The sequence below is a fragment of the Bufo gargarizans genome, chromosome 1 (genome assembly GCF_014858855.1).
Source record: "Bufo gargarizans isolate SCDJY-AF-19 chromosome 1, ASM1485885v1, whole genome shotgun sequence".
Taxonomy (NCBI): Eukaryota; Metazoa; Chordata; class Amphibia; order Anura; family Bufonidae; genus Bufo; species Bufo gargarizans.
The window spans coordinates 536892752-536920088 of NC_058080.1; the positions used below are offsets into that span (position 1 = coordinate 536892752).

A 27337-nucleotide genomic window follows, 5' to 3' on the forward strand; every position below is an offset into this window, starting at 1 on the left:
GATGTGTAATTGTTGTGTCTACAGGTCACACACAGAGCCACTGGGAAAGTGATGGTTATGAAAGAGTTAATACAGTTCGATGAAGAGACACAAAAAACATTCCTTACAGAGGTAAGAAGAATAATGCTTAGAAGCTGATCTCTTCACAGATCATCTTTTTTTTATGAATCTACTGTATATTACTGATGATCTGCCCTTTAACCAGTTATGTCATCTTTTCTGTCTCTCAGGTAAAGGTTATGCGGTCCCTGGATCATCCCAATGTGCTGCGATTTATTGGGGTTCTCTATAAGGATCGAAGGTTGAATCTGCTGACTGAATATATAGAATGTGGGACCCTAAAGGATTTCCTAAGAGGGGTGAGCCATAGAGATGGAGTAGCGGAAGGCCTTTCTAGTTAGATTATTTTTCATGCAGTAAATAAAGGTTATATTAGGATATGAATATTGTATGTTCAAAGCTAATGGATCATTTTACAAGGTATGTGCTTTTCCTTTTATTTTTTTAGGACACATGTCCATGGCAGCAAAAGGTCTCGTTTGCTAAGGACATTGCATGTGGCATGGTAAGTTTTTACTCTTTTGCTGTAGTGATATGGTGAGTTTAAAGAGGTATTTTCGTCTTGTAAATTGATGGCATATGGCAAGGATATGCTATTCCTTTATGATCGGTGAAGGTCCTACCTCTGTGATCCCCATCAATTCTGAAAATTAGGAGGTGCAGCGCTGATGTAAAGCTTCCCTACACAACAGCACTCCTAGCCACAGGAAGCTGCAGGGCCACGGCGCCACCATGCAGGGAAAAAAGTGAAGGAGATGCAGGTGTAATCGAGCGCTGCAGCCCTTCAGTTCTTAAGGTGATTTCATATCCTAGCTATTATGCCATCACTTTATAAGATGCAAAATGTAATAAAGTACAAAGGCTCACACTAGGACGTGATGGATAATGGGGGTGACTGCCTTACCAGTCTCAGTAGAAAAAAATTATAAAGAGAGATGAAAAAATAGGTATGCACTCCTCATTCTGCACGCAGGAAAATTATATAAAACAGATAAAAACCATATAAAAAATATCCAGAACAATGCTCTAAACGTCACCAGTTTGGTATACTGACATACAATAATTCACAATATCCAGTGTATATTGAATAAAATCATTGTACAGTCCCATAATTCATATTCAGTTTATATCCTTAATTTCAATCTACATATCGTATAAGTAATAAATGTTGATGTTCAGATCGCAGTTAATTGATAAGGAGCATGTATATATGGAGATATATTTCAATATCACACGTATATAATATAGAATATATAATCGCAATTAGTCCATCATTAGTTAGGCTTCTTTCACACTAGCGTTTTTACTGGATCCGGCAGGCTTCAGCAAAACGCTTCCGTTACTGATAATATAACCATCTGCACTCGTTATTAACGGATCCAGTTGTATTATCTTTAACATACCCAAGACGGATCCGTCATGAACTCCAACAACCTGTTGCGGTTTGCTCTCCGGTATGGAAACGCAACTAACCAACGTTTCTTCTATCTGGCTGTAGCGCTGTCCAATCACAGCGGATCGCGTCACAGCCAGGGAGAAGGTGAGCTGTTTTTTTCTCAGTGGCTGTGACGTGGTCTGCTGTGATTGGACAGCGCCACAGCCGGACAGAAGAAATGGCCACGGAGAAAAGCTGATGTTTTCTCCTCCGGTGTTCCGATGCTATTATTATTTTTTTTAAATCGGTGTATTTTTTTTTGTCAAACAAATTGCAGCAAAATAACAATCAGCAAGTAACATTTGTTGACATAGTAAAGTGCATCGATATTACAATATCTATTCGTTTGTCTTCATTACGCCGCGTGGTTGACAATATTTCCCCCCCCCCATTTTCAATATGAAAAATATTGAATATAACAAGTAAAAAAAATTGCGATATCACATCTACTGAACATGGGCTACAGTGTGAGGTATCGCTTTTCTAAAGTACAAACTGGTGAAAGGTCCTCTATAAATCTCAGAGAAGGTTATATATTTCTTAAAGTGAGCTCGACAACTCTTCATGTATTTCATCAGATGACCCGAGGGCCCAGGGTCAAGGGGAGATCGAGATGCTGGTATAAAACAGCCGGATCTCGATGTCCCATACCCTGCCTCAAAGGAACCCAAATAGTTCCATATGGGAATTTAGGCTAGATGGTAATAATGTATTAAAATAAAATAAAAAATCTTGATTCAGCACGAGACATGATTTCCAACCCTCCAATGTGGCTTGATTCTCTCTATTGCTACATATGTTGGCACACTAGGGTCTTTATTATGACACTCCTTAAAATGTTTGGATACTGTGTGTTTTTCAAAACCATTCCGAATATTAGCTAAGTGTTCTAAAATCCTATTTTTTTAAGTGCATTTTGTTCTCCTTATGTATTGTTTCCTACATGGCCATTGTATCTTGTATATAACATCAGTTGTATTACATGTGATAAATTCTTTGATTTCCCTTTTGTATGTATTTTGTGTGGAATATACCCATTTGTTTTTTTACAGTCCGTGGAGATTTTACAGTTTTCACATTTGTCGCATCTAATAAAGCCTTTCAGATCTACCCATTTTGTTAACGTGTTAGTTCTTTCTAAACGTTAAGTTGTTGGAGCTACTTTTAATCCTATTGGTGGTACTCTAGTATATGTAATTTTGGGATAAGTGGGTAAAAGAGGACCCACAATTTTTTCTCTAAGTAGATGATGCCAGTGTGTTTTTATTATCCTCTCCATCTTTTTATATTGAGAGTTAAAAGGAAGGATCCTCCTTTTTTCTTCCTTTGTTCATCACTAACCTTTTTCTGCTTAAAAAAAATATTTTTATTGTTCTGACTTCATCTAAAGAGGATTGTAATATACTCTGTGGATATTCCTTGGTTGTAAATTCCTTCAACATGTTTAGCTTCTTCTTCAAAATCTGTTTCTAGGGTACAGTTTAGTTTTTAACCGGCAAAATTGGTTTACGGGGATGTTCATTAGCCACCAGTGTAGGTAGCAGCTAGTGTATAAAATATATAGCTATTTTTAGCAACTGATTTCTGGTATGTGCTACATATTAGCTTATTTTCTTGCACTGAAATTAGTAAATCCAAAAATTCAACTTGTTCAGTACTAATTTTGGGAGTAAACCTCAGATTTGTATTGATTGTATTAAGATTTGAAATTCCAAAAGGTCTTCTATCCCAGATAAACAAAATATCATCGATATAGAGATGCCATAGTACCAGACCCTCCCCCAGTTGTGGTGGGATGGATTCATATTCCCACTGTGTCATAAAAACATTAGCATAACTGGGGGTTAATCTGGTACCCATGGCGGAGCCCCATGCTTGAAGAAAAAAAACAATACCAACAATAATTATGGGTGAGGATATGTTGTACACCCTCTATTGTAAACTCAATCTGATCCTCCTTTAATGTACCTTCTCTTTTTTATATATTTTTAAAGCCTCCACCCTTGTTCATGATGAATCACTGTGTATATATAGGGAGCTTCCATCTAAAGTTCCCAAAATGCAATGTGGTTGAAATTGTAGGTTTTCAAATACTGTAATAATCTCAGTTGTGTCCTTAATATACGATGGTATCTTTTTTACATATGGTTGTAGAATTTGGTCAAGATATTGTGAGAGATTTGCAGAGATTGAACCTATGCCTGACATGATGTGACGGCCCGGAGGGTTTTTATCATCTTTGTGGATTTTAGGGAGACAGTAGAACATGGGAATCCTCTGTTCTGTCTCAGTAATATTCTTAAACTCTCGCTCATATAGCACACCTTTTTCAACTCCTTTCTTACATAGATCAACTAAAACTTTATGATAATCTCTAGTCAGGTCTTTCTTTAATTTAATATATGTTGTCTCATCCATAAGTTGCTTTCTACATTCATTATTATATTTTTCAGTGTCTTGTATTACCACTGCTCCGCCCTTATCCGCCGGGCGTATGGTAATATCCTCCATCTTTTGAAACCTTTTTAGTGCTATTTCTTGTTCTATTAAATTATTATATCTATATGGAGAATTTTTAATTTTTCTTATATCCACTTCTACATTTTTCCTAAATGGATCTCATGTCCAACTTCCGGTTTTGGATATATTTTAGATCTTTGTCTTAATCCTGTGTGTTGAAAAATCGAAGGCACTGATCTGTCCTTCTGACAAGGGTTTTTTTCAAAATATTTTTTAAGACATAATTTTCTTATGAATTTCTCAATACCTATATATGTATTAAATTTATTTAAAGATGTTGTAGGGGCAAATGTTAAACCTTTTATTTAGCAAACTTATCTGAGCTTCAGTTAATACACATTTATGTCTTCTAACTGGTTGTATATTCCTGCTGCTGTCTTTGTTGGATACATTTTCTCTGTATTCTCCGGGGTTTTTTTTTATAGTTGTTTTTTTTTTTTTTTTTTTTTTTTTTGGTGTGCCTGAAGTGGTTGTTCTGAATAAGGTCCTAAATGGGTCTGTAAGTGGTGATGATGATGATGATGATGTGTCGCTTGTGATTGTGCCATTTAGGGCTGCACGATATGGGAATTTTGTGCGATTTGCGATTAGGGCCCTAAAAATTGCGATAACGATATGCAATGCGATATTTTAAAGGAATTGTGCTAAAGGTCTATTTGCTTGAATTTTCCCATATGAGCCGCTGACGCGGCTGGGTATGACATAGTTATGGGGGATCTGTGGAGGGTGCTGTGTTGTGGGGGATCTGTGGAGGGTGCTGTTATATGGGGGATCTGTGGAGGGTGCTGTGTTGTGGGGGATCTGTGGAGGGTGCTGTGTTGTGGGGGATCTGTGGAGGGTGCTGTGTTGTGGGGGATCTGTGGAGGGTGCTGTGTTGTGGGGGATCTGTGGAGGGTGCTGTGTTGTGGGGGATCTGTGGAGGGTGCTGTGTTGTGGGGGATCTGTGGAGGGTGCTGTGTTGTGGGGGATCTGTGGAGGGTGCTGTGTTGTGGGGGATCTGTGGAGGGTGCTGTGTTGTGGGGGGATCTGTGGAGGGTGCTGTGTTGTGGGGGATCTGTGGAGGGTGCTGTGTTGTGGGGGATCTGTGGAGGGTGCTGTGTTGTGGGGGATCTGTGGAGGGTGCTGTGTTGTGGGGGATCTGTGGAGGGTGCTGTGTTGTGGGGGATCTGTGGAGGGTGCTGTGTTGTGGGGGATCTGTGGAGGGTGCTGTGTTGTGGGGGATCTGTGGAGGGTGCTGTGTTGTGGAGGGTGCTGTGTTGTGGGGGATCTGTGGAGGGTGCTGTGTTGTGGGGGATCTGTGGAGGGTGCTGTGTTGTGGGGGATCTGTGGAGGGTGCTGTGTTGTGGGGGATCTGTGGAGGGTGCTGTGTTGTGGGGGATCTGTGGAGGGTGCTGTGTTGTGGGGATCTGTGGAGGGTGCTGTGTTGTGGGGGATCTGTGGAGGGTGCTGTGTTGTGGGGGACCTGTGGAGGGCGCTGTTATATGGGGGACCTGTGGAGGGCGCTGTTATATGGGGGACCTGTGGAGGGCGCTGTTATATGGGGGACCTGTGGAGGGCGCTGTTATATGGGGGACCTGTGGAGGGCGCTGTTATATGGGGGACCTGTGGAGGGCGCTGTTATATGGGGGACCTGTGGAGGGCGCTGTTATATGGGGGACCTGTGGAGGGCGCTGTTATATGGGGGACCTGTGGAGGGCGCTGTTATATGGGGGACCTGTGGAGGGCGCTGTTATATGGGGGACCTGTGGAGGGCGCTGTTATATGGGGGACCTGTGGAGGGCGCTGTTATATGGGGGACCTGTGGAGGGCGCTGTTATATGGGGGACCTGTGGAGGGCGCTGTTATATGGGGGACCTGTGGAGGGCGCTGTTATATGGGGGACCTGTGGAGGGCGCTGTTATATGGGGGACCTGTGGAGGGCGCTGTTATATGGGGGACCTGTGGAGGGCGCTGTTATATGGGGGACCTGTGGAGGGCGCTGTTATATGGGGGACCTGTGGAGGGCGCTGTTATATGGGGGACCTGTGGAGGGCGCTGTTATATGGGGGACCTGTGGAGGACGCTGTTATATGGGGGACCTGTGGAGGGCGCTGTTATATGGGGGACCTGTGGAGGGCGCTGTTATATGGGGGACCTGTGGAGGGCGCTGTTATATGGGGGACCTGTGGAGGGCGCTGTTATAGGGGATGTGTGGAGGACACATAGGGCCATGAGGGGGGCCAGCTTAAGACATATAGCATCTTATGCTGGTCCCCCTCATGTGTCCTAAACTGGGCACATAACTGCCTTTTGCATGTAAAGTGTTTTACTAGTGTGTGGGTGAAACAATCTCTCTCCTAACAGGTCTGGCCTCTGTACTCACTATGAATGCACTGCAGCGAGCGGCAGCGAGCTGGCCGGCCGGCGCGTGAGGGTCACTTAGTAACGCTCCTGCTTCCTGAAGTGGGAGGCGCGTTACTAAGTGACGTCAGTCACGCGCCGGCCGGCCACCTCGCTGCAGTGGATTGCATTCATAGTGAGTACAGAGGCCGGACCTGTTAGGAGAGAGATTGTTTCACCCACACACTAGTAAAACACTTTACACGCAAAAGGCAGTTATGTGCGTGGGGCCCATATATATATATATATAATCGCGGCATTTTCGGGTCGGCCAAATCGCCATATCGCATTGGCCGATTATCGCAATTCGATTTTTTCGATTTATCGTGCAGCCCTAGTGCCATTCATACTTTTAGCATTACATGTGGTCTGGGACTCTTATCCTTGTATCTCAAATTGTACCTGTGATTGTTAGTGATCCCTCTTTGGTGATTGATATCGTGCTTGATACTGTGTTCAGTCTAAAAAATGTGCCCCGGTTAATGCCTCATAACGATTTGTGATCAGTATATTGTATATCACTTTGGATTCCTTTGTGTTTTCCACCTGTGCCTTTCTCGTATTATCTTGCTTGTTTTTTGGGTAATAATCTATCTTTTGTGATTTTCTTTGATGGTTTTCATCTCTTTGAATATCCTCATCAATAATGTGATGTGGTTCTTCATTTCTACTATACTTAAATTTCTTAATTTCTTAGTTTTTTTTGTTAATGATCTGTTCTAAAGTGTTTGCTACTTATGTTCCTCATCACGTGGGAGATTATCAATTGTTTCTTTCATTGAATTAATTCGTAATGTTAATTGTTCTAATTTGTTCTCCGTCTTACTATCATTTGCATTAATGCCAACGATTGCTTTTTAAGAAGGGAATCCCACTCTCTATCAAATTACTGAAGCACAAATCTTGTGCTGGATATTTGATTATAGAGAGCCCTTTGGGTAATATTTCATTTGAAATGTGTTGATTCAAATTCAATGATCTAATTTCCCACATCTGTTTCAGCTGCTTTTGTAGTAGTGATTTTAAATTCCGGAATACTTCTGTCATAGATCTACATTCAAGTGTATTCTCATTATAACATTATTTTCAAATACCTGTAATAAACTATAATGCAAATATTTCTAAATAAAATGCATAGAAACCACACAGGAACTGCAGGACTTGAAAAAAACTGATAATTATGTTTAGTGCAAAATAATATTTGAATATATAGATGAATAAGGAAGCTGTATATATGTAAGAAGGAGATATAAAATATTGCAGTGAAAGAAATAATATAATATAAACAAAAGCCTTATATGAAATTGATCCATGCACAGGTTTTATTCACAACCCAATTGCGGGCTAATCCAGTCCAGCTTTTTAATTACTTCACAAAACAATGAAGACTATAAAAGGATGGTATCGCTATATTTGTTAGATAAGCCACTGAAGGAGCTAGTGCTCCGAAACGCGTCTGCTGATTACACAATATATATCACTACTCCTTTTTATATGGTCTGGACCTAAAGTTATATAGGTTAGTGTCAATTTTGAAGGAAACGCTGATGGTTTCTCTAGGTTGAAGGAGGAGGTGGTGCGCTATAGCCAGATACAAACTAACTGCTGGAGAGAAACAGGAGGAGATTCGCAACATATAAGTTCCCTGCAATAGGAACCTCCGCAAAGAGAAAATCACCCAGCGGAGGAGGGGTAAGTGCACAACCCCACACACCTCAGGACTGCGAGTTCACCCCAAGTAAGGGAACAATATTTTAAATAATGATGGTGATATGAACTCTTGCCGAACGAGGTAAAATACCAGCGCTTTGTTTGGTTTGCTGGCAATAATCGGCTAACTTCTCACTAAGTATCGCAGAGAGTTTTGAACCAGGCAAGACACAAACACCTGATTACTGACGAAAGCCAATCGCTCTCATTAAATATTGCAGAGTTATTACCTTGAAACCTTCTAAAAACTGTTAAATGGTAATTATGGACTAACTATAACCATATATTTTTGAACTAACTAATGATGGACTAATTGCGATTATATAGTCTTTGAAGAATACGTGTGATATTGAAATATATCTCCATATATACATGCTCCTTATCAATTAACAGCGATCTGATCATCAACATTTATTATTTTTATGATATGTGGATTGAAATTAAGGATATAAGCTGAATATGAATTATGGGACTGTACGATGATTTGATTCAATATACACTGGATATTGTGAGTTATTGTATGTCAGTATACCAAACAGGTGACGTTTAGAGCATTGTTCTGGATGATTTGTATGAATGAAGTAATTGTAAGCTGTGAGATATTTTATAGTATCAATTATAGTACCTAGTTTTTACAGAACGAAGCAATTATTCATACAATCATGTATTACAATCTATAGTGGAATCGTGTATCTAATTTTCTTTTATTTTTATATATTTTTTTGGGAAGTGTATATATTTGTAATATTGTTTTTTTTAATCAGTTTTTATATAATACATGCAGAACTAGGAGGAGTGCATACCTATTTTTTTATCACTTTATAAGATGCGAATACCCCGTTACACTAACCTTATAAATTTGATATTTATTTATTTTCAGGCTTATCTTCACTCCATGAGCATCATCCATAGAGACCTTAACTCGCACAACTGTCTCATCAAACTGGTAATGTACAGTTCCTGATTGTCTTTCCCTTTTCCCTTTCCCTTCTATATGTATAAAATCTTTGTTGCTGAGCTGTTTTTTTATCTTCTCTTGGAGGATGGCACTGTGGTGGTTGCAGACTTTGGGCTGTCCAGGCTTATTGTGGAAGAGAAACCCAGACCCCCACCAGAAAAGCCACCCACAAAAAAACGGACACTACAGAAGACTAACCGCCGGAAACGTTATACTGTGGTGGGCAACCCATATTGGATGGCACCAGAAATGTTAAATGGTAATGATAGATGAAATGCATGTTAGCTTTTGTATCATATTTGTAGAGTTTTGTGTATTACATAGGTTCGTAGTACGGTTGTAAAAAGACATAAGTCCTTCAAGTTCAACCAAGGGACAGGTGGGGATGGGACTTAAAGGTGTTGTCCGGTTACCGATTCTAATGACCTATCCTCAGGATTAGTCATCAATATCAGATCTCTGAGCAGGTGTAACTAGTGCTCTTCTGTGCCATTCAAGTGAATAGGAAGGAAGAGCTGTAATTACCACTGCTCGCCGCCGCAGTGTCTACAGCAAGCAGGTAAACAGTGAAGAGAGCACTTTAACAATCTCTTCAAACAGCCCCATGGCCGGGGGGTGCCGGAAATCGGACCCCCATAGATCTGATATTTGATGACCTATCCTTGTGATGGCTAACCTCCAGAGCTCCAGCTGTGGTAAAACTACGACTCCCAAGATGTACTTTCTTGGCTGTTCTCAGAACTCCATAGAAATGAGTGGAGCTTGCTGGGAGTCGTAGTTTCACTACAGATGGAGAGGCGGAGGTTAGCCATCACTGAGGTCCTATCCTAACGATATTTTATCAATATCGTAAACCAGACAACCTCTTTAAGGGAAGGGGAGTGAGAACCAGCCTTCTACACATTTACATTATTGTTAATAATAAATGAAATATATATATATATATATATATAGATACAAAAAATTGGACTGCACTTCCAGCAATTCGTGAAGAAAATCTGAGTTTATTCACCCATCTTGTGGCAAAGCAACGTTTCGGCTCCAGTTGGAGCCGAAACGTTGCTTTGCCACAAGATGGGTGAATAAACTCAGATTTTCTTCACGAATTGCTGGAAGTGCAGTCCAATTTTTTGTATCTACAAACGTGGGGTAAGCACCTGCTGCCGTCCTTGGATTTTGCACCCACATACTAAGGGTGGTGCCGCCTGTATTTTTATTTTTATATATATATATATATATCATTTATTTTTATTTTTTAAATTTGCTTCAGAACTAAGCAAACAGTATTTTTAGATTGTGAATCTTACTCTGTATTATTCAATACTAGGCAAACGGTATGACGAGAAGGTGGACGTGTTTTCGTTTGGAATTGTCCTGTGTGAGGTAAGAAGGATACAGTTCAATAAATACAAAACCCTAACCTTGGCATCTTCATTATACAAGCCATGAAAGTAACATTATAAAAGTATACACTACCATCTGTTAAAGGGGTTTTCTGGGATCAACCATTAGTCAATGGTTGTAAATCCCTTAAAATAATAAAATAAACATTACTTACCATGTTAGATCCCCTGCTATTCCAGCGTCACCTCTTGGTGCACTACTGGTCTATGTTTACCATGTAGTGGGACTGACGTCACGTCAATACACATGACCTGTGCAGTGGTGTGACCACTGAGGCCAGTGATTGGCTGCAGCCGTCACGTGGATTTCACTGGACTCATTCCACATTTTTCCATCAACGTAGATTCATTTCATAGGCACAGTTTTGCAGAAAGTATAACTAAGCCTTTGTTGGGTCACTTATCAACACCCTGTAATGCTTGTGAGAATATCACATTGATGAAGTCTGTATATCCGAGCTTAGATTTCAATTACTAAAAATATGACTGAACTTTCTAAGCAAAGTGCTGTTCACTTAAAAAGGACCTTCATGAGTTACGGCCCCCTGAGCATTGCTTCCCCCCCCCCCCCCCCCCCCTTCTGGTCCGGACCCCAGTTCCTAAGATGCGTTTCCCATTCATATTGGTGCCCTATATGCTAATAGATTGTGGTTTGCTAGTGGGAAGGCAACCACATCTTTTTTTTTTTTCTAGAGGTGGAGTCTTCGTGTTCGCTCTGACTCTATATTCAGTCCTTTTGGACAGCATCAGAGCAACCAGGCTGAGCGTGATCTCACATTTCGAAAAGTCAGGCAGTGTGAAGACTCCATTCTGGGCATCACTGCCAGTGAGATCGGAAGGATCTGGGTAATGTAGTCAAACTGCCGGGTCTTGCCAAATACAATAAATCTCACTAGATCACACTCAGCCAGATCACTCTGATCTCCTTCAATACCGATGCAGGAAGTAACCACGCTGGCACCATCCAGTCCCTTTTGGTTTCTGGCCCTCTTCATGATGCAATGTCCATGCCCTGTCACATGACATTACCATGGATGAAATGTAACAGCGGCAGGTGCCTTTTCACCCACAGTCTTTGCCTTAGGCCTCTTTCACACGAGCGAGTATGCCGCACGGGTGCAATGCGTGACGTTAACGCATTGCACCTGCATTGAATCCAGACCCATTCATTTCTATGGGGCTGTGCACACGAGCAGTGATTTTCACGCACGGTTGCTAGGAGACTATCGGGATAGGGACCCAATCTTTTATTATTTTCCCTCATGTTATAAGGGAAAATAATAGCATTCTGAATACAGAATGCATAGTACAATAGGGCTGAAGGGGTTAAAAAATAATAATAATTGAACTCGCCTTAATCCACTTGTTCGCGCAGCCCGGCTTCTCTTCTGTCTTCATCTTTCCTGTGCACAGGAAAAGGACCTGTGGTGACGTCACTGCGCTCATCACATGGTCCGTCACATGATCCATCACCATGTGATGGACCATGTGACGAGCGCAGTGACTTCATCAAAGGTCCTATTCCTCACAGATGAAGATAGAAGAGATGCTGACTGCGCGAACAAGCGGATTAAGGTGAGTTAAATTTATTATTATTTTTTAACCCCTCCAGCCCTATTGTACTATGCATTCTGTATTCAGAATGCTATTATTTTCCCTTATTATTTTATTACTATGCATTCTGTATTCAGAATGCTATTATTTTCCAAGGGGAAATAATACAATCTACACTACAACTAACCCAAACCTGAACTTTTGTGAAGAAGTTCGGGTCTGGGTACCACATTCAGTTTTTTATCACGCGCGTGCAAAACGCATTGCACCCGCGCGATAAAAACGGAACGCATTCGCAATCAAAACTGACTGCAATTGCGTACCTACTCGCGCGGCTTTGCCGCGACGCATCCGGACCTTTTCCGGGCACGCTCGTTTGAAAGAGGCCTTAGAGGTAGAAAGAACTGGTAACGGGTGGGTAGCCATCGCAAAGTGACAGAGCTAAATTAGTGAAGTTACCTTTTAGAGGGGTTATGCAATGATTGATACAGAGAAATAAAGATAAGAACAAACAGCAGGTGGCGCTATACAGATAGATTTTATTGAATATCTCACTGGCTATACAAAATTTTGAATTGCATGGAATTGCAAAAGTTTTCAGATCCAGGTTCTGGTTTGAAAAATCTAGAATATGTTTTGGGAAACTATCCCTTTAAGTGGCTTAAAATTGTCCTACTACAAGCTTCCGTACCACAGGGTGCTATGACTGATGGATGGATGTATACATAGCTAGACCTTGGAGAGAACAAACGACTAGGTCAAACGTACTGCTTGATTTTCCAGATTATTGGACAAGTGTATGCTGATCCAGATTGCCTACCACGCACCATTGACTATGGCCTGAATGTCCGTCTATTCTGGGAGAAATTTGTTTCAGACGACTGTCCCTCAGGATTTTACCCCATTGCAACGTCCTGCTGTCAACTTGAGTCTGACCTAAGGTAATAAATCCCTTTTACTGTCTTCAGTTATTACTTCTTTCCTTAAGGGATCCCCCTCTATAAGCATTTTTCTTTGCCTTTCTTCTCAGCGAAAAACAAACTTCTCTTTTTTTTGTCCCGTAGGCCAGACTTTCCATATCTACATGATACGCTTACAGCTATATCTCTGTTCTTGGGGGAGCTGGCAATCCCTTTACCCTCTGAACTAGAGTTTATGGAGAACAACTTGAGGTTGCAGTATGGTCTGACACGAGAACAGCCTTCTCCGGTGGATAGCATAAGCCACTGATCTCAGAAGATCACTTTGTGAAAACTTTCTTACATTCTCTAACTTTTCTTCTGGTGGTTGTTACTGTATATGCTGATAACTAAATCTTTAGACAGGTCATAAGCACATTTCTAAAATCCTTGAACTTAGATGTTTGTGGCCTATCCATATATGACTGATAGATGCGGACCCTCTGGGAGGTGCATCTATCACTAAAACAGGGGTCCACTTTAGGACCCTCGCCTATAGTGGTCAGGTCACTGCACTCTGCATACAGTAAGAAGCTCTTCCCTTGACTTTCATTGACTTCAATGTAGAGAGCATTTAGCTGTATGAATAGTGCGGAGGCTGGGAATTGGTGATCAGGGGAACATGAGCTTACCTCTGGGACCTTTACCAATCGGGCATGTGTGGCATAACCAATGCCATAAGTTCTTAATGGTCCATGCACAAAGCACTGCTACCTGCATGGACTTTGTGGCTACACACAAATTTCAGAATCTGTGCCACAGTATGGTGCCTCTGTGAGGCACTGTATTATCCCCGATGTCTTCTCTGATATGGCATGCGATGGAGAATAACACTTTGTTTCTCACAGATTAATAGGGAATAAGTTAGGACAATATACGGAGTGCCTATATGATCATATGGGTACTATGTAATGGCTTAATACCACATGACTATGTGAAAAGGCCATATGCACCATGCCTTCAAACAAAGCATATCTCAGGGGGTTTTCAAAGACGCTAGCACTTGCATACATATAACCACAACACGCGTTAGGATAGGTAGATCACCTAATGGCTATTACTGCTCCTAACACTCATCTTGCATGACATTAGGAAATACTTGCATTTCCCATGCAATTATAATTCTGGAGCATCCTTTCTTATAACTGTGCATTGTGGTGTCCCTCTGTTATTCCTGCTAGAAATTTATGAATACAGTGACAATGGTTGAGGAGGGGGGATAGTTACAAAAGGGTGTGTCCCTACACGATACGATGCAGAGACGCAACCCCCCAACTGATAATACTGAGTTGTCAATGTGATACATACACTTCTGGAAGGAATGACAGAGGAATGGAACAATGCAGAGCTCTAAGATACTCCAGAATTGTTCTGTTATGGGTAATACATGTATTTACTAAATGGACCTGTCAGGGGAGATGACAGCTCCTCTCTAAGGGCACATACATACATAAAAACTTGAATAGGTCTTCCCCTTCCTGCATCAGATTTATAGTAGCTGGAAGATTGTTATATATTTATTAAACTGGATGTCAAAGGGGTTGTAAAGCTTTTATTAAGTGATGGCCTGTCCTCTGGATTGGCCATCATGTGCTTATCAGCAAGGGTCCGACACCCTGCACTTGTGCCAATCAGCTGTTTGGGTGCCAGAACTACACAGTTGATGACGCCATGCAGGAGATACACCTGAAGAGTTCATTGGTTGGCGGTGCGTGGTGTCAGACCGCAGCAGATCCCGAGGACAAGCCATCAAGTGGTAAAAGCTGGACAACCCCTTTAATCCAGTTTGAAAGCTAATGTGATTAAAACCACTTTTTTGGATAGCACTTGGTATAACTGCTGCATATTTTTTTACATGAAAACTGGAATGTCAATGTTTTTTACAATGTAGATTTGCATATTTCCTTGTCTCAATGTGTGTTTACTGTTATAACTTGTATATAGCAGCATGGGAATTTATACGTCTCTTGTCTATCCTGACTTGCTTCCACCTTTCACTGGCAGCTGATCAGAGTATCTTCCACAGTTTTTCAACTCTGAATGACTCGAGGCCCGTTTACATTTGCAGATTTTCCGCCGGCAACGATATACAGTAGCATGGATCAATCATTGGTTCTGTATGGCGGATGGACAGTCAGTGCGATTGTTCGTCCCCATGCAGTGTCATTAGTGTCAGCAGCACTTCCCGGTTTACACCAGCCTTAAAGGGAGTCTGTCAGCAGATTTACCCCTTTTTAACAGTTGCCATTATGCTGTAGCCGCAAAACAGATGATTAACACAGTACCTTGATACGCTTTGGTGGACTTTTAAATCTGCCAAAAACGAACTTTGATGAGGGCTCGCAAGTGCCCAGGGCGGAGTCCACCGGGTTGGAGCCCAGGCAGCTCTGCCTCTTCGGCTCTTATCCCCGCCCAGCCTCCTCCTCTGCTCGCCTATCTGTTGTCTCTCCCCCTCAGCGAGATCCCGCGCCGACGCGATGACTTCCTTGGTCGGGGCATGCGCATAAGCTACTGCGATGCCGTGTCAGCAATGGGCATCGCAGTGCGCATGCCCCGGCCAAGGAAGTTATCGCATCGGCGCGGGATCTCGCTGAGGGGGAGAGACAACAGATAGGCGAGCAGAGGAGGAGGCTGGGCGGGGATAAGAGCCGAAGAGGCAGAGCTGCCTGGGCTCCAACCCGGTGGACTCCGCCCTGGGCACTTGCGAGCCCTCATCAAAGTTCGTTTTTGGCAGATTTAAAAGTCCACCAAAGCGTATCAAGGTACTGTGTTAATCGTCTGTTTTGCGGCTACAGCATAATGGCAACTGTTAAAAAGGGGTAAATCTGCTGACAGACTCCCTTTAAGAATTGGTCAGCGACAAACAAGCTCTTTGCTCGTTTGTTAGCTAATCACAGGTCAGTGGTCGGCAGCGAACAAAGAATGGTCAAAAGTGCAACTGTTCACCTGCTCTTTGGGCCGTCGGTAAGAAAAATGAGGGTTAGAATACAGTGCTATTGAAGTGATTCCCCCCCCACACAATCAATAACTTGATCTTGTATTTAATGCTTGGAAATTTAACCCCTTCCCAACCGCTGCTGTACATGTACAGAAGAAGCCATAGCAGCTGGTTTTCAGCTGTTTTTAATGCCGATCAGAGACATTTAACTCTTCAGATGCCATGGTCATACCTCTGCATCTGAAGCGGCTTCACGCAGGGGCTTCAATAGCTTCCCCATGCAGAGTTTGGGGAAGTTGTAGCTTCTATATAAAAGCCCTGGTCTCTCTGAAGAAACCAATGCTTTTGTTTTTAGCTGTAGTTCCTGTGGAGCCCTGCAGGTGGCCGGGCTCTAGAAGAACAAAGCGGAATCTGCAATGTATTGGAGAAGCAATCTAATGATTGTTATAACCCCCTCGGACAGGGATGGGCAAACTGCGGCTCTCCAGCTGTTGTAAAACTACAACTCCCAGTATGCCCACTCTGCCTACAGCAGATTTTGTACTTTTACAACAGCTAGAGAGCCACAGTTTGCCCATCCCTGACCTAGGACTACTTAAATAAAATAAAATTTTGAAAGTAGAAAAAAATGAAAATATAAAATAAAAAAATCATATTCACTACCACATCCCAACATTCCTGCATTATTAAAATATACATGTATTCCTGTATGGTGAATGCTGTAATGGAAATAAAAAAATAAATTTCATATGGCATCAATAAAAACTTTCTCGCTAAAAAAATGAGCCCTCACTCAGCTCTGTATGTGTAACAATAAAAGACTTATGGGGTCAGAATATGATTGATGAAAAGAAAAATACTAATTTGCTAAGGTTTTATTTTTTTCAGTATTAAAGCACAATAAAAACTATATAAACGTGGTATCATTGTAATAATACTGACCCGGAGAATGAAGGGAACAGGTCAGTTATACAGTACAGGGAATGTGGTAAAAATCAAAACCCATAAAACTGTGGCTGAGTTGAGTCCACCCCATTTGGAATAGTTTTTTCTGCATCTCACTACATTGTCTGCAATATTAAATGATGCCATTAAAAAGCACAACCTGTCCCGCAAAATAGCAGTGTGAACTGAAAAATAACAGTTAGGCCTCTTTCACACTTGTGTTGTCCGGATCCAGCGTGTACTCCATTTGCCGGAATTACACGCCAGGATCCGGAAAAACGCAAGTGAACTGAAAGCATTTGAAGACTGATCCGTCTTCAAAATGTGTTCAGTGTTACTATGGCAACCAGGACGCTATTAAAGTCCTTGTTGCCATAGTAGTAGTGGGGAGCAGTATATTTACCGTCCGTGCGGCTCCCGGGGCGCTCCAGAATGACGTCAGAGCGCCCTATGCGCATGGATGACGTGATCACATCATCCATGCGCGTGGGGCGCCCTGACGTCACTCTGAAGTGCCCCGGTGGCTGCACGGACGGTAAATATACTTCTCCCCACTACACTTTACCATGGCAAACAGGACTTTAGAATCCCGGCAGCCATGGTAACCATTCAGAAAAAGCTAAACGTCGGATCCGGTAATGTGCCGAAACGACGTTTAGCTTAAGGCCGGATGCGGATTAATGCCATTCAATGGGCATTAATCCTGGATCCGGCGTTTCGGCAAGTGTTCAGGATTTTTGGCCGGAGCAAAAAGTGCAGCATGCTGCGGTATTTTCTCTGGCCAAAAAACGTTTCGGTCCTGAACTGAAGACATCTTGATGCATCCTGAACGGATTTCTCTCCATTCAGAATGCATGGGGATAATCCTGATCAGGATTCTTCCGGCATAGCGCCCCGACTACGGAACTCTATGCCGGAACAAAAGAACGCAAGTGTGAAAGAGCCCTTATGGATCCAGGAAGGTAAGGAGTAAAAAAAATGTTTACGCAATAACGGAAAAATCCTCTGGTGCTAAAAGGGTTAGTAGATTTATATATACACCACTAGGAAAAGGACTCAATTTTATTTTATATAGCAGAGGTCTGTGGATACCATGGCATGCTGGGAGTTTTAGTTTCATAACAGCTGGTAAGCTGGAAGTTGCAGGTCAAAGTACCCACCTTATTTAGGAGCTAGCGGGGGTTGATGTATTTTTAGCCTCTGGGCAACCACGTATAGTAAGAGCCTAAAAACCGGAAGAATGTGCTTCCTCTGAGCCGGTGTATTCCAGGAATGATCTGAGAGCAGTTAATATGTGGCTGGCTATTCAATGGGAACTGGGCCATGGGCGTCGTACACCGTTATGGTCAACTATTGCTATATTGTATGGGGTCATTCAGCTATCACATGGAGGAGGGATTAGTACATAGATCAACCTTAGGCCTCTTTTACATGAGCGTGACGGATTAGGGCCGGATGCGTTCAGTGAAACTCGCACTATTTTCCAAGCAATTTCAGTCAGTTTTGTCTGCGATTGCGTTCAGTTTTTTCCGCGTGGGTGCAATGCGTTTTTCATGCGCGTGATAAAAAACTGAAGGTTTACAAATAACATCTCTTAGCAACCATCAGTGAAAAACGCATCGCACCCGCTTGCGGATGCAATGCGTTTGTCACGCAGCCCCATTAACTTCTGTGGGGCCAGGGCTGCGTGAAAAACGCTGAATATGCTGCGATTTTCACACAATGCAGAACTGATGCTTGAAAAACCATGCTCATGTACACAGACCCATTGAAATTAATGGGTCAGGATTCAGTGCGAGTGCTATGCGTTCACATCACGCATTGCACCCGCGCGGAAAACTCGCTCGTGTGAAAGGGGCCTTAGAGGCAGGTGTGTTATATACTAAAAGCTGCGCCTTGGTGGTCATGAGCTGTTGCCACTAGATTTATTATATCAGACTGATTGGAATGAATTTTTTTTTTATTTATAGAAAGAAAACACTCTTACAAAAAAAAGTTAAAGACATTTCTTACAGTTTGTACATCCATTTCTGTCCTTTTTTTTACAGCTCAGCAGCACATTAATATAGGAAGGATAGTCATGTCAACCAATAAGCAAGCTCTCAATGGTAACTTTACTGGAAGCTATTGGTACTGAAAGAGTTACCAGCCAGGGCTTGGCATTAAATGTAGAATGGTGGTGTGGTGCAAGCTCGCATGTTCAGATCTGTGCAGATTTCTCGTCCGCTTTCACGACGTAAAGTAGCTTATTCTCCCTGGATCGCTTTATCTTTGGAGTCTATGAGACTTAAATGCATAAATGAAGGAAAAGCTGCCACAGGCAGCCAAATTGAGTAAAATTGTACTGACAACCCCCACAAATTCATGACAACGTGTGGCCAGTCGGTTTAGGGATAAACCATTAACCGTATGGTGGCTGCAGCTGTCTGGCAGAGAGGTACCCCTCCTGGTCCTCAGAGCGGTTTAGGAATACAATTCTCCTGCCACAGTCCACCGGCCCAGTGACACAGCACGATGATATGCATGACACATTTGACACTGCCATCTGAACCAAATCATCAGTTTACATCCAATATCACAAGGGACTGTATGGCTCTTCATGCACCTGGGGTTCCCGCACTGTCCATTAGCGGGACAGTACCTTCCTGAACTGCGTTAGGGGTGTGATTGATGGACACCTCAATTGTGTTCTCGTCTATTATGTCACAAGTGGGATTTGAGAAGGCAGATAATGGAAGATTTATCCTCTGAAGCCGTCTGTCCTCAATTTCCTGTTCATGCTTTTTCTTTAGATCTCTGCCCCTAGAAGAAAACAATATGATTGTTAGAAACGTAGTGCTGGGACGTATCAAAGAGATGAGAAACTCTAGAGTAATGTGTTGGTCGCTGACCTTTTGTACATGTATCCAACAACGATGCCGCTGCCAATGGCTATGATGATCACGACCATGAGAATTCCCAGGACGTAACCTGCAACATGGATGGCAAGAGAACTGGTCAACAACTGATTCTTTATGGCGTTCCAGTGCCCCCTACTGTCCAGACTGTGTTACTTCACCTAATGTCCCCAGGTCCTTCTTGTCCCGGCCTTTGACTTGGACTCTCTCGCTGATGCTGATTACAGGCTGTGCCACATTGACTTGATCTGGAGGCTGGAACCTGTCTTGCTGGGGAGTTGCGGATTCCACGCGGAAGTCTGAAGGCTGGGGAGTTGTGGATTGTTCGGCAAGATTATGCTCATGTGTAGGAGCTGGAAGCAAGTAGAGACGTGGTTTAGAGACACAGAAGGCTGATGCCACATCGTAATAAGGGGTAATGGCAGACACTAAAGGGGTATTATGCATTCAATCCTCTGGGATTTTGTCAGACATGACCTGTTCAACTGCTTTTTATAATTAAAAGTCTTTACAAAAAAAATGAAAAAAAAAAAAAATGAAATTTGCCAGCATTTAGTGATGGCTCTCTAACTGATTTTGAGAAACTGCCCAAGTGGCATTAGGAAATGTAAACCTCGTGTCGGAGGTATTTCTACCCATACACATTCACGCTCGCCTGAACATGCATGCGTTTTCAATTGGGAAAGGGGAGTAAGCGGCTGCCAGAGACCTGATCGGGCATGTTGGAATTCGGTGGGTTAAGGCTGACACTGATCTGATGTGCATGACCAGTTTAATACCTGCAGAGTAAGGGTATGCGTCTGCGATCTGCATGCGGAGGCCCCGCGGTCGATGCTTGTGCAATGCGGACCACAATTTGCGGTCCGCAGGACGGGCCCGGCCACATGAGCCCTTAGGCCCTGTATACACTGGCATTCTTATTTTTGCTGTCTCCAATGTTATAGGGATAGATATATATATATATATTTTTTTTTTTTTATCTCGTATAATAATGAAGGTGCTGGATCACTCACATGATGAAAACAAACTGAGCCTGACAGACCGCCACTGATTGTAATGGAGTCCATCAGGTTTCTGTCATACAACCTGGCATTTTACTGGACAGGACAGCACAGCACACAATGCTGTGCAATTATGTCCTGCGCTTTTGAGAGAATTTCAATGGAGGCCCCTAGAAGTGGCTCTGACAAAGGTGTTAATGCGGCCTGGCGTCTCATGTAAAACGTATGTATCTAATCCAAGTAACAGGTCAGTATCCTAACAGGGAGTTGCCCTTCCACAATCTGAGGATGCAGGTGGCATAATACTGGATTTCTAATTAAAGGGATTGTCCACTGCCAACTGCAGTAAATGTCATGAAATAACGAACTGTCATACAACTTTTCTCCTGTCCTCCCAGACTGTTTTTGTTCTCTCGGCACCGGCGGCGAGGTCACATATACTGCCGAAGTAAGTGACTGGCCACACAGTGGCGTGGTGTGTACAGAGCGTTACTGCTACTGCTTGAGTTTTCAATTATTTGGGTCAACCCCTTTAAGGGGAAACTGAAATCTGCAGCATGTTATAGAGCTGGAGAAGCTGAGCAGATTCATATATAGTTTTACAGGAAAAGATTCAGTAAAACCTGTAAGGCTAGTTTCACACTAGCGTTCGGCTGTCCGCTCGTGAGCTCCATTTGAAGGGGCTCACAAGCGGCCCCGAACGCTTCCGTCCAGCCCTGATGCAGTCTGAGTGGACGCGGATCCGCTCAGAATGCATCAGTCTGGCGGCGTTCAGCCTCCGCTCAGCAGGCGGACACCTGAACGCTGCTTGCAGCGTTCGGGTGTCCGCCTGGCCGTGCGGATCCGTCCAGACTTACAATGTAAGTCAATGGGGACGGATCCGTTTGAAGATGCCACAATATGGCTCAATCTTCAAGCGGATCCGTCCCCCGTTGACTTTCAATGTAAAAGTCTGGACGGATCCGCTCAGGCTAATTTCACACTTAGCTTTTTTTGCCAATATAATGCAGACGGATCCGTTCTGAACGGCGCCTCCGTCTGCATTATTATGAGCGGATCCGTTCAGAACGGATCCGATCGAACGCTAGTGTGAAAGTAGCCTAACTTATACATTTTAAATCTCTGCTCGTTTGAGCTCAATCACCAAGTGGGCGGTGCCATCACTGACTGGGCCTTCCCTTATAAGTGTATACACAGCGGTCAGTCACTGATAAGGACGCCCACTTGGCTACTGAACTCAAAGAGCAGAGATGTAAAAGTTATAAAAAACCGGTTTAACTGAATCTTTTCCCATAAAGCTATACATCAATCTGCTCCGCTCCTCCTGCTCTATAACAGGCTGCCTGCAGATTGCACTGTAGTCTATTTTATGAAAGGGAGGGGCTGTTAAAGTGTGTGCCCCCCACAGACGGTTTCACAGGAGAGGCTGTAGATGAGATTTAGCCCCAGACGGGAAACCAAGCTGTGCGGCGGAGGCAGGAAACGCCTGCCCGGGGCCACACAGTGACAACAAGTCTGTTTGTTCGGTTACTTTTAACTCTTCCACCAATAGAAAGTATAGAATGAGCTCAGCGACAAGAGCAGCGAATCCCGGCTGCCCATGGGCGGGGCCTCAAGTCCTCTCCTCACCCTCGCAAGCTTACAGAAAAACAAGGTCATGTGACCAGGTAGCCATGCGGGGTTGAGAGGGTTAAAGGGGGGTGCGCATAATAAATGGGGCGCCTGTGCAATGACTAAAACTTGTGCCAGTGGGGGGCACGTCCTGGCATATAGCAGGGCCGCAGTGCGGCCGGTGTCACCATTCATACTTGGCTATATATAATGGGCACAGCTATGGTGACAGGAGCTGAGGTGCCCTGCGCTCTGTGGGGAATGGCACGGTACCTGGCGTCCCGCAGATCAGCTGGCAGCCCAGCAGCAGGCTCAGGAGCTGGAGGAACATGGTGTCGGCGCGGGGTCTCTGGCTCGGCGCTCTCTGTCAGTGCTGTTGTTCGGAGTTGTTTTTCTCAGCAGCTCCCGCTCCTCCCCCTCCTGACGTCAGAGGGCGGCGCTGGGAGCCGGAAACGTCTGCACTGCGGCCGGGAGGCTCAGTCCTATCTAGAACATGTGTTATATATGTACTATGTATGTCTGCCTGGGGATAATACCGTGTAGTTACAGGGGCCACTATTCGTCTCCTTCCTGACCCGAGCTGCCATGTAGGTGTACTTCACTGCCGTGTCTCATAACGTGTCATACACATACGTCTTCACTTTGTTATAAACATGGTAAAACGACAGGACAAGCCCGCACGGCGCCCGCGGAGTCAGTCGTCACTTCTGGCCTTGGTAGCACACGGTGTTCTGTTCCAGTGAACTGGGGTGAAGGCAGCGCATTGGCACAGCAACCGGCCTGAACCGACCTGGACCGGATTGCTGCGCATGCTCAGTGTACCGCTGCTCCAGGAAACTGCAGTCATTGTGAAATGTCTATACTGAACTCTCCTCAGAACTAACTGTGTGTGTGTGTGTGTGTGTGTGTGTGTATATCTATATATATATATACACACACACACACACATATCTATAATATATACACACACACACACATATCTATATATATACACACACACACACACATATATATATAGATATATATACATATATATATGTGTGTGTGTGTTTGTATATATATGTATGTATGTATGTGTGTGTGTGTGTGTGTGTGTATATATATATATATATATATATATATATATATTTTTTTTAAATAAATATAATCTCAAAGTATCCCTTTGACTTTTATAATGGGGTCAGTCATGGTTTCATGTAGGTTTCTATATTTTTTATGGCACTGCAGACAGCACTAGTTTTGCTATGGAAAACTATAAGGCTAGGGCTAGACAACGACCTGTTGCAGGATATTTTTTGTAATGATAGTCTATACAGTGTCGCACTGTGACATGATGCGACAGTTAGGTTTTTATGCGACTGTCATGTCGCAGTGCCACACCATAGACTATCATTACAAACAATGTCGCCTTGTAGCTGTACCCTTAAAGGGGACCTGTCTCCTTGCCTAACATGTCTGTTTTAGTAACTACTTTGATTCCCCATATAATATGTCTGGATCCTCTATTCTTATCATTCTATGTTGTGCCATTCCTGTATTATTCCTGTTAGTAAAGGTACTGCTGGGTGTTACCAGTAGCTGGCGTATCTGACTAATTAGTGCTGCTGGTGTCAGACTGCACAGGGACACCCCCCAACTAGTAACAACCATCTGTACATTTACTGCAATCTGCTGTCATTCATAAACTTCTAGTAGAAATAACAAAGGAATGGCATAACATAGAGACATAAGAATAGATGCTTCAGAATAGTTTTCTCATCCGTATCATTGGGGCAAAAAGGCTTGACCGTGGGTATAGCTACTGCCACTAGGAGGCGACACTAAGCACAAAAGTGTGAGCTCCTTCCTCCAGCTATACGCTTCCTACAGGGACTAAGCTAAGGGCTCTTTCACATCTGCGTTATTGTCTTCCGGCATAGAGTTCCGTCGTCGGGGCTCTATGCCGGAAGAATACTGATCAGGATTATCCTAATGCATTCTGAATGGACAGTCCGTCCTTCAGGATGCATCAGGATGTCTTCCGTTCCGTTCCGGAACGTTTTTTGGCCGCAGCAAATAGCGCAGCATGCTGCGCTTTTTGCTCCGGCCAAAAATCCGGAACACTTGCCGCAAGGCCGGATCCGGAATGAATGCCCATTGAAAGGCATTGATCCGGATCCGGCCTTAAGCTAAACGTCGTTTCGGCGCATTGCCGGATGCGACGTTTAGCTTTTTCTCAATGGTTACCATGGCTGCCGGGATGCTAAAGTCCTGGCAGCCATGGTAAAGTGTAGTGGGGAGCAGCATACTTACCATCCGTGCGGCTCCCGGGGCGCTCCAGAGTGACGTCAGGGCGCCCCAGGCGCATGGATGACGTGATCGCATGGATCACATGATCCATGCGCATGGGGCGCTCTGACGTCACTCTGGAGCGCCCCGGGAGCCGCGCGGACTGTAAGTATACTGCTCCCCCGCTCCCCACTACTACTATGGCAACCAGGACTTTAATAGCGTCCTGGGTGCCATAGTAACACTGAAAGCATTTTGAAGACGGATCCGTCCTAGCTGCCTGCACTCCCAGCCAGGAGACCATGGGGTCCCCAAATCCACTGCTCCTTCCCGGTCTCCAGAAGACAAGGAGGACCAGAGGTTCCTAAAGCCTCTGCATCCCGCCCACGACATGTCCCCTCTGTTCCTGTGTAGCAGCCCTCCCCAAGGGGCTACACACTGAAGGTGGTGACCCGGTTGGAACCAGGGGGGCAGAACACGCCAGACTGGTAAGTATTCCTGGCTCCCACCTCCCTCTCAGGTTACTTGCTGTGGATGGCCCCTACAAAGCCTTGTGTCCCCCCCCAGGCGGGGAAAGGGTTAACAGCTGCCTGGTGGTTCTTCTGTGGGGTGAAGGATAGCCCTCTGTGCTTACGTTATGCTTGTAAATTGAGGCCCTGGTTTCTACTGCGGCCTACTTCTGATTCGCTCGCCGCGGGTACTTCTCACCTGGCCGACACCTCCGCTTGGCTGAGGCTTCTTGCGGCAGCACCGCTATACGGGGGTGGGGAGGAGAGACATCGAGTTGGTGCGCCAGTGCTTCTTCATTATCGCAGGAGGCTGACTCTATTAGGGGGCGGGACATGAGTTCTTCCCGCTTTCCCCCTCCTTAATCTAGCTTCCTGGCACAAATTCTTTGAGCTTGTTCTCTGACTCAGCTCATCTCCTGCTCAGGAGCACCTCTGCGGACTCTGGCACCAGGCTTTTTCCGGACAGGCTGCGGTAAGGGATACAGGCTGGGTAATCTCTACCCCCCCCCCCTCCTACAGGGTCTAACTTTAGCTTTCCTACCTTTCACTACAGGTACTTACTATGTCCGAACCCAGATCCTAGGCCCCAAAGCCGGCGGTCACTTCTGTGCGACATTTTGCATGTGCTTCTTGTCGCTCAAAATTCCCATCCTTTCAGTTGGATCCCCTCTGCTCCTCTTGCTCTGCTCCACCACCAAGTGGCTCTGACCCCCCCTCCCAGCCCAGCCCAGCCCAGCCCATAGTAGAGCCGGAGTGGGTCCAACAGGGCCATTGTGGACATGCTGGGACGTTTGGCCGCGCGGCCACCCTCTGACTAGTCAGACTATGCGGACCCCTCTGGTACTCTCAATCATGACCATCCTGCAAAACGGGCCAGGCCACCCTCTCATCGAAGGGCGTCTGCGTCCCCCGTTTCCTCCATCTCCCCGCAGCCTCCCAGGGAGTCTCGCTCTGACACATCCTCATTAGAAGAGGCTTGTTCTGAGGATAAGTTGTCAGACTGACTTTGTCTCACCAGAGGTCCAGTCTTCCAAACTGTCTGCTATGGTAGGCAATCTCACTTCAGCGATCATAGAAATCTTACAGGTTGAGGACCCTATGCCCTCATCTGCCAGGTCTAGTTTTTCCTTCAGGCGATCCCGTCGCTCTCCAAAAGTTTTCCCCAACCACCCGGAGTTTGATTCCTCCCTTTCCAAGGAATGGAACTTCCCTGACAGGTGTTTTGCTTTGCCGAAATGCTTAGATATCTTATATCCTTTTCCAGAGGTTTTGACATATAAGTAGTCCTCCTCTCCTATTGTTGACCCACCAGTATCCAGCCTGACTATGAATACCCCCTTGCCTATGCCGGATTGGGCTTCCTTCTTGGACCCCAGGGCTAAGAAATTGGAATCTTTTGCCAAATCTACTTTTAAAGCAGTTGGCACTGCCCTACCCCTGGGTTTTGCCTCTACATGGGTTAGCAAAGCTATGACCGAGTGGGCAAGCAAGCTAGGTCAGGGCCTCGCCTCTGGGGACTCCTCGGAGGAATATTTGGACATTGCAGTGCAACTTTCCCACGCAAGCTCTTACATCTGTGAGGCATCTCTGGATGTGGCCAGGCTTTTGGCCCGCTCCTCAGCCCTTTCACCGTACCCTGTGGCTATCTTGCTGGACGTCGGATAATGCTTCTAAACGGACCTTGACATCCCTCACCTGTGCACGTAACGGGCTTTTCGGCAAGCGTTTGGATGAGATTATCTCTGATGCTACAGGGGTAAAATCACCCATTTGCCGCAGAGTAGAACACGCTTCAACAGACCTTTTTCGGCCCTTACGGAGTTCCTAAAGCAGCCAGCCAACAAATCTGCCCCAGAGCAGAAGAGCAAGCTATCTTTCAAGCCTCGCCCTCCCTGGCGTCCTCGCCAGCAGGGCTCCAAGCCCTATACCCCCCCCCCCAGTCCTCCTCTGCATGACGTGTGGCACCCCCTAATCGAGTGGGAGGTCGTCTTCATCTGTTCCAGTATGTCTGGCTAGCTCATATCTCGGATGCCTGGGTACGAGAAGCCATTTCAGAGGGTTACAAACTGGAGTTGTGGTCCACACCTCTGCCCCGTTTTTTTTTGCTTGTCCCCCCGACCTCCCCCTCCACCGCCCATTCATTTTTTTCAGGCTATTTTCACCCTTCTGAGGCAGGAAGTGATTGTTCCA

At 44.5% G+C, this 27337-nt stretch overlaps 2 protein-coding genes across 10 annotated transcripts in view; one reads left to right on the plus strand and one right to left on the minus strand.

Moving 5' to 3' along the window:
- LIMK2 (LIM domain kinase 2) overlaps positions 1–14868 on the plus strand; it is a 51752-nt gene extending 36884 nt beyond the window's left edge. For all 9 annotated transcript variants that reach the window (XM_044275450.1, XM_044275449.1, XM_044275453.1 and 6 more), the window contains 8 exons: positions 25–111; positions 231–359; positions 509–565; positions 8985–9050; positions 9147–9321; positions 10390–10445; positions 12803–12960; positions 13084–14868. In XM_044275450.1, coding sequence (XP_044131385.1) covers positions 25–111; positions 231–359; positions 509–565; positions 8985–9050; positions 9147–9321; positions 10390–10445; positions 12803–12960; positions 13084–13249 — 894 coding nt within the window. In that variant the 3' untranslated portion in view covers positions 13250–14868. The remainder of the gene's footprint in view (positions 1–24; positions 112–230; positions 360–508; positions 566–8984; positions 9051–9146; positions 9322–10389; positions 10446–12802; positions 12961–13083) is intronic.
- A 3935-nt stretch (positions 14869–18803) lies between these two features.
- Positions 18804–22802, minus strand: PIK3IP1 (phosphoinositide-3-kinase interacting protein 1). The gene is made up of 4 exons (XM_044289492.1): positions 22644–22802; positions 19920–20111; positions 19753–19831; positions 18804–19663 (listed from the first exon to the last, which is right to left on the minus strand). Exons 1-4 carry the CDS (start codon positions 22699–22701, stop codon positions 19459–19461), a joined length of 534 nt encoding a protein of 177 aa, XP_044145427.1. The 5' UTR covers positions 22702–22802; the 3' UTR covers positions 18804–19458.
- Between the last annotated feature and the right edge of the window lie 4535 nt (positions 22803–27337).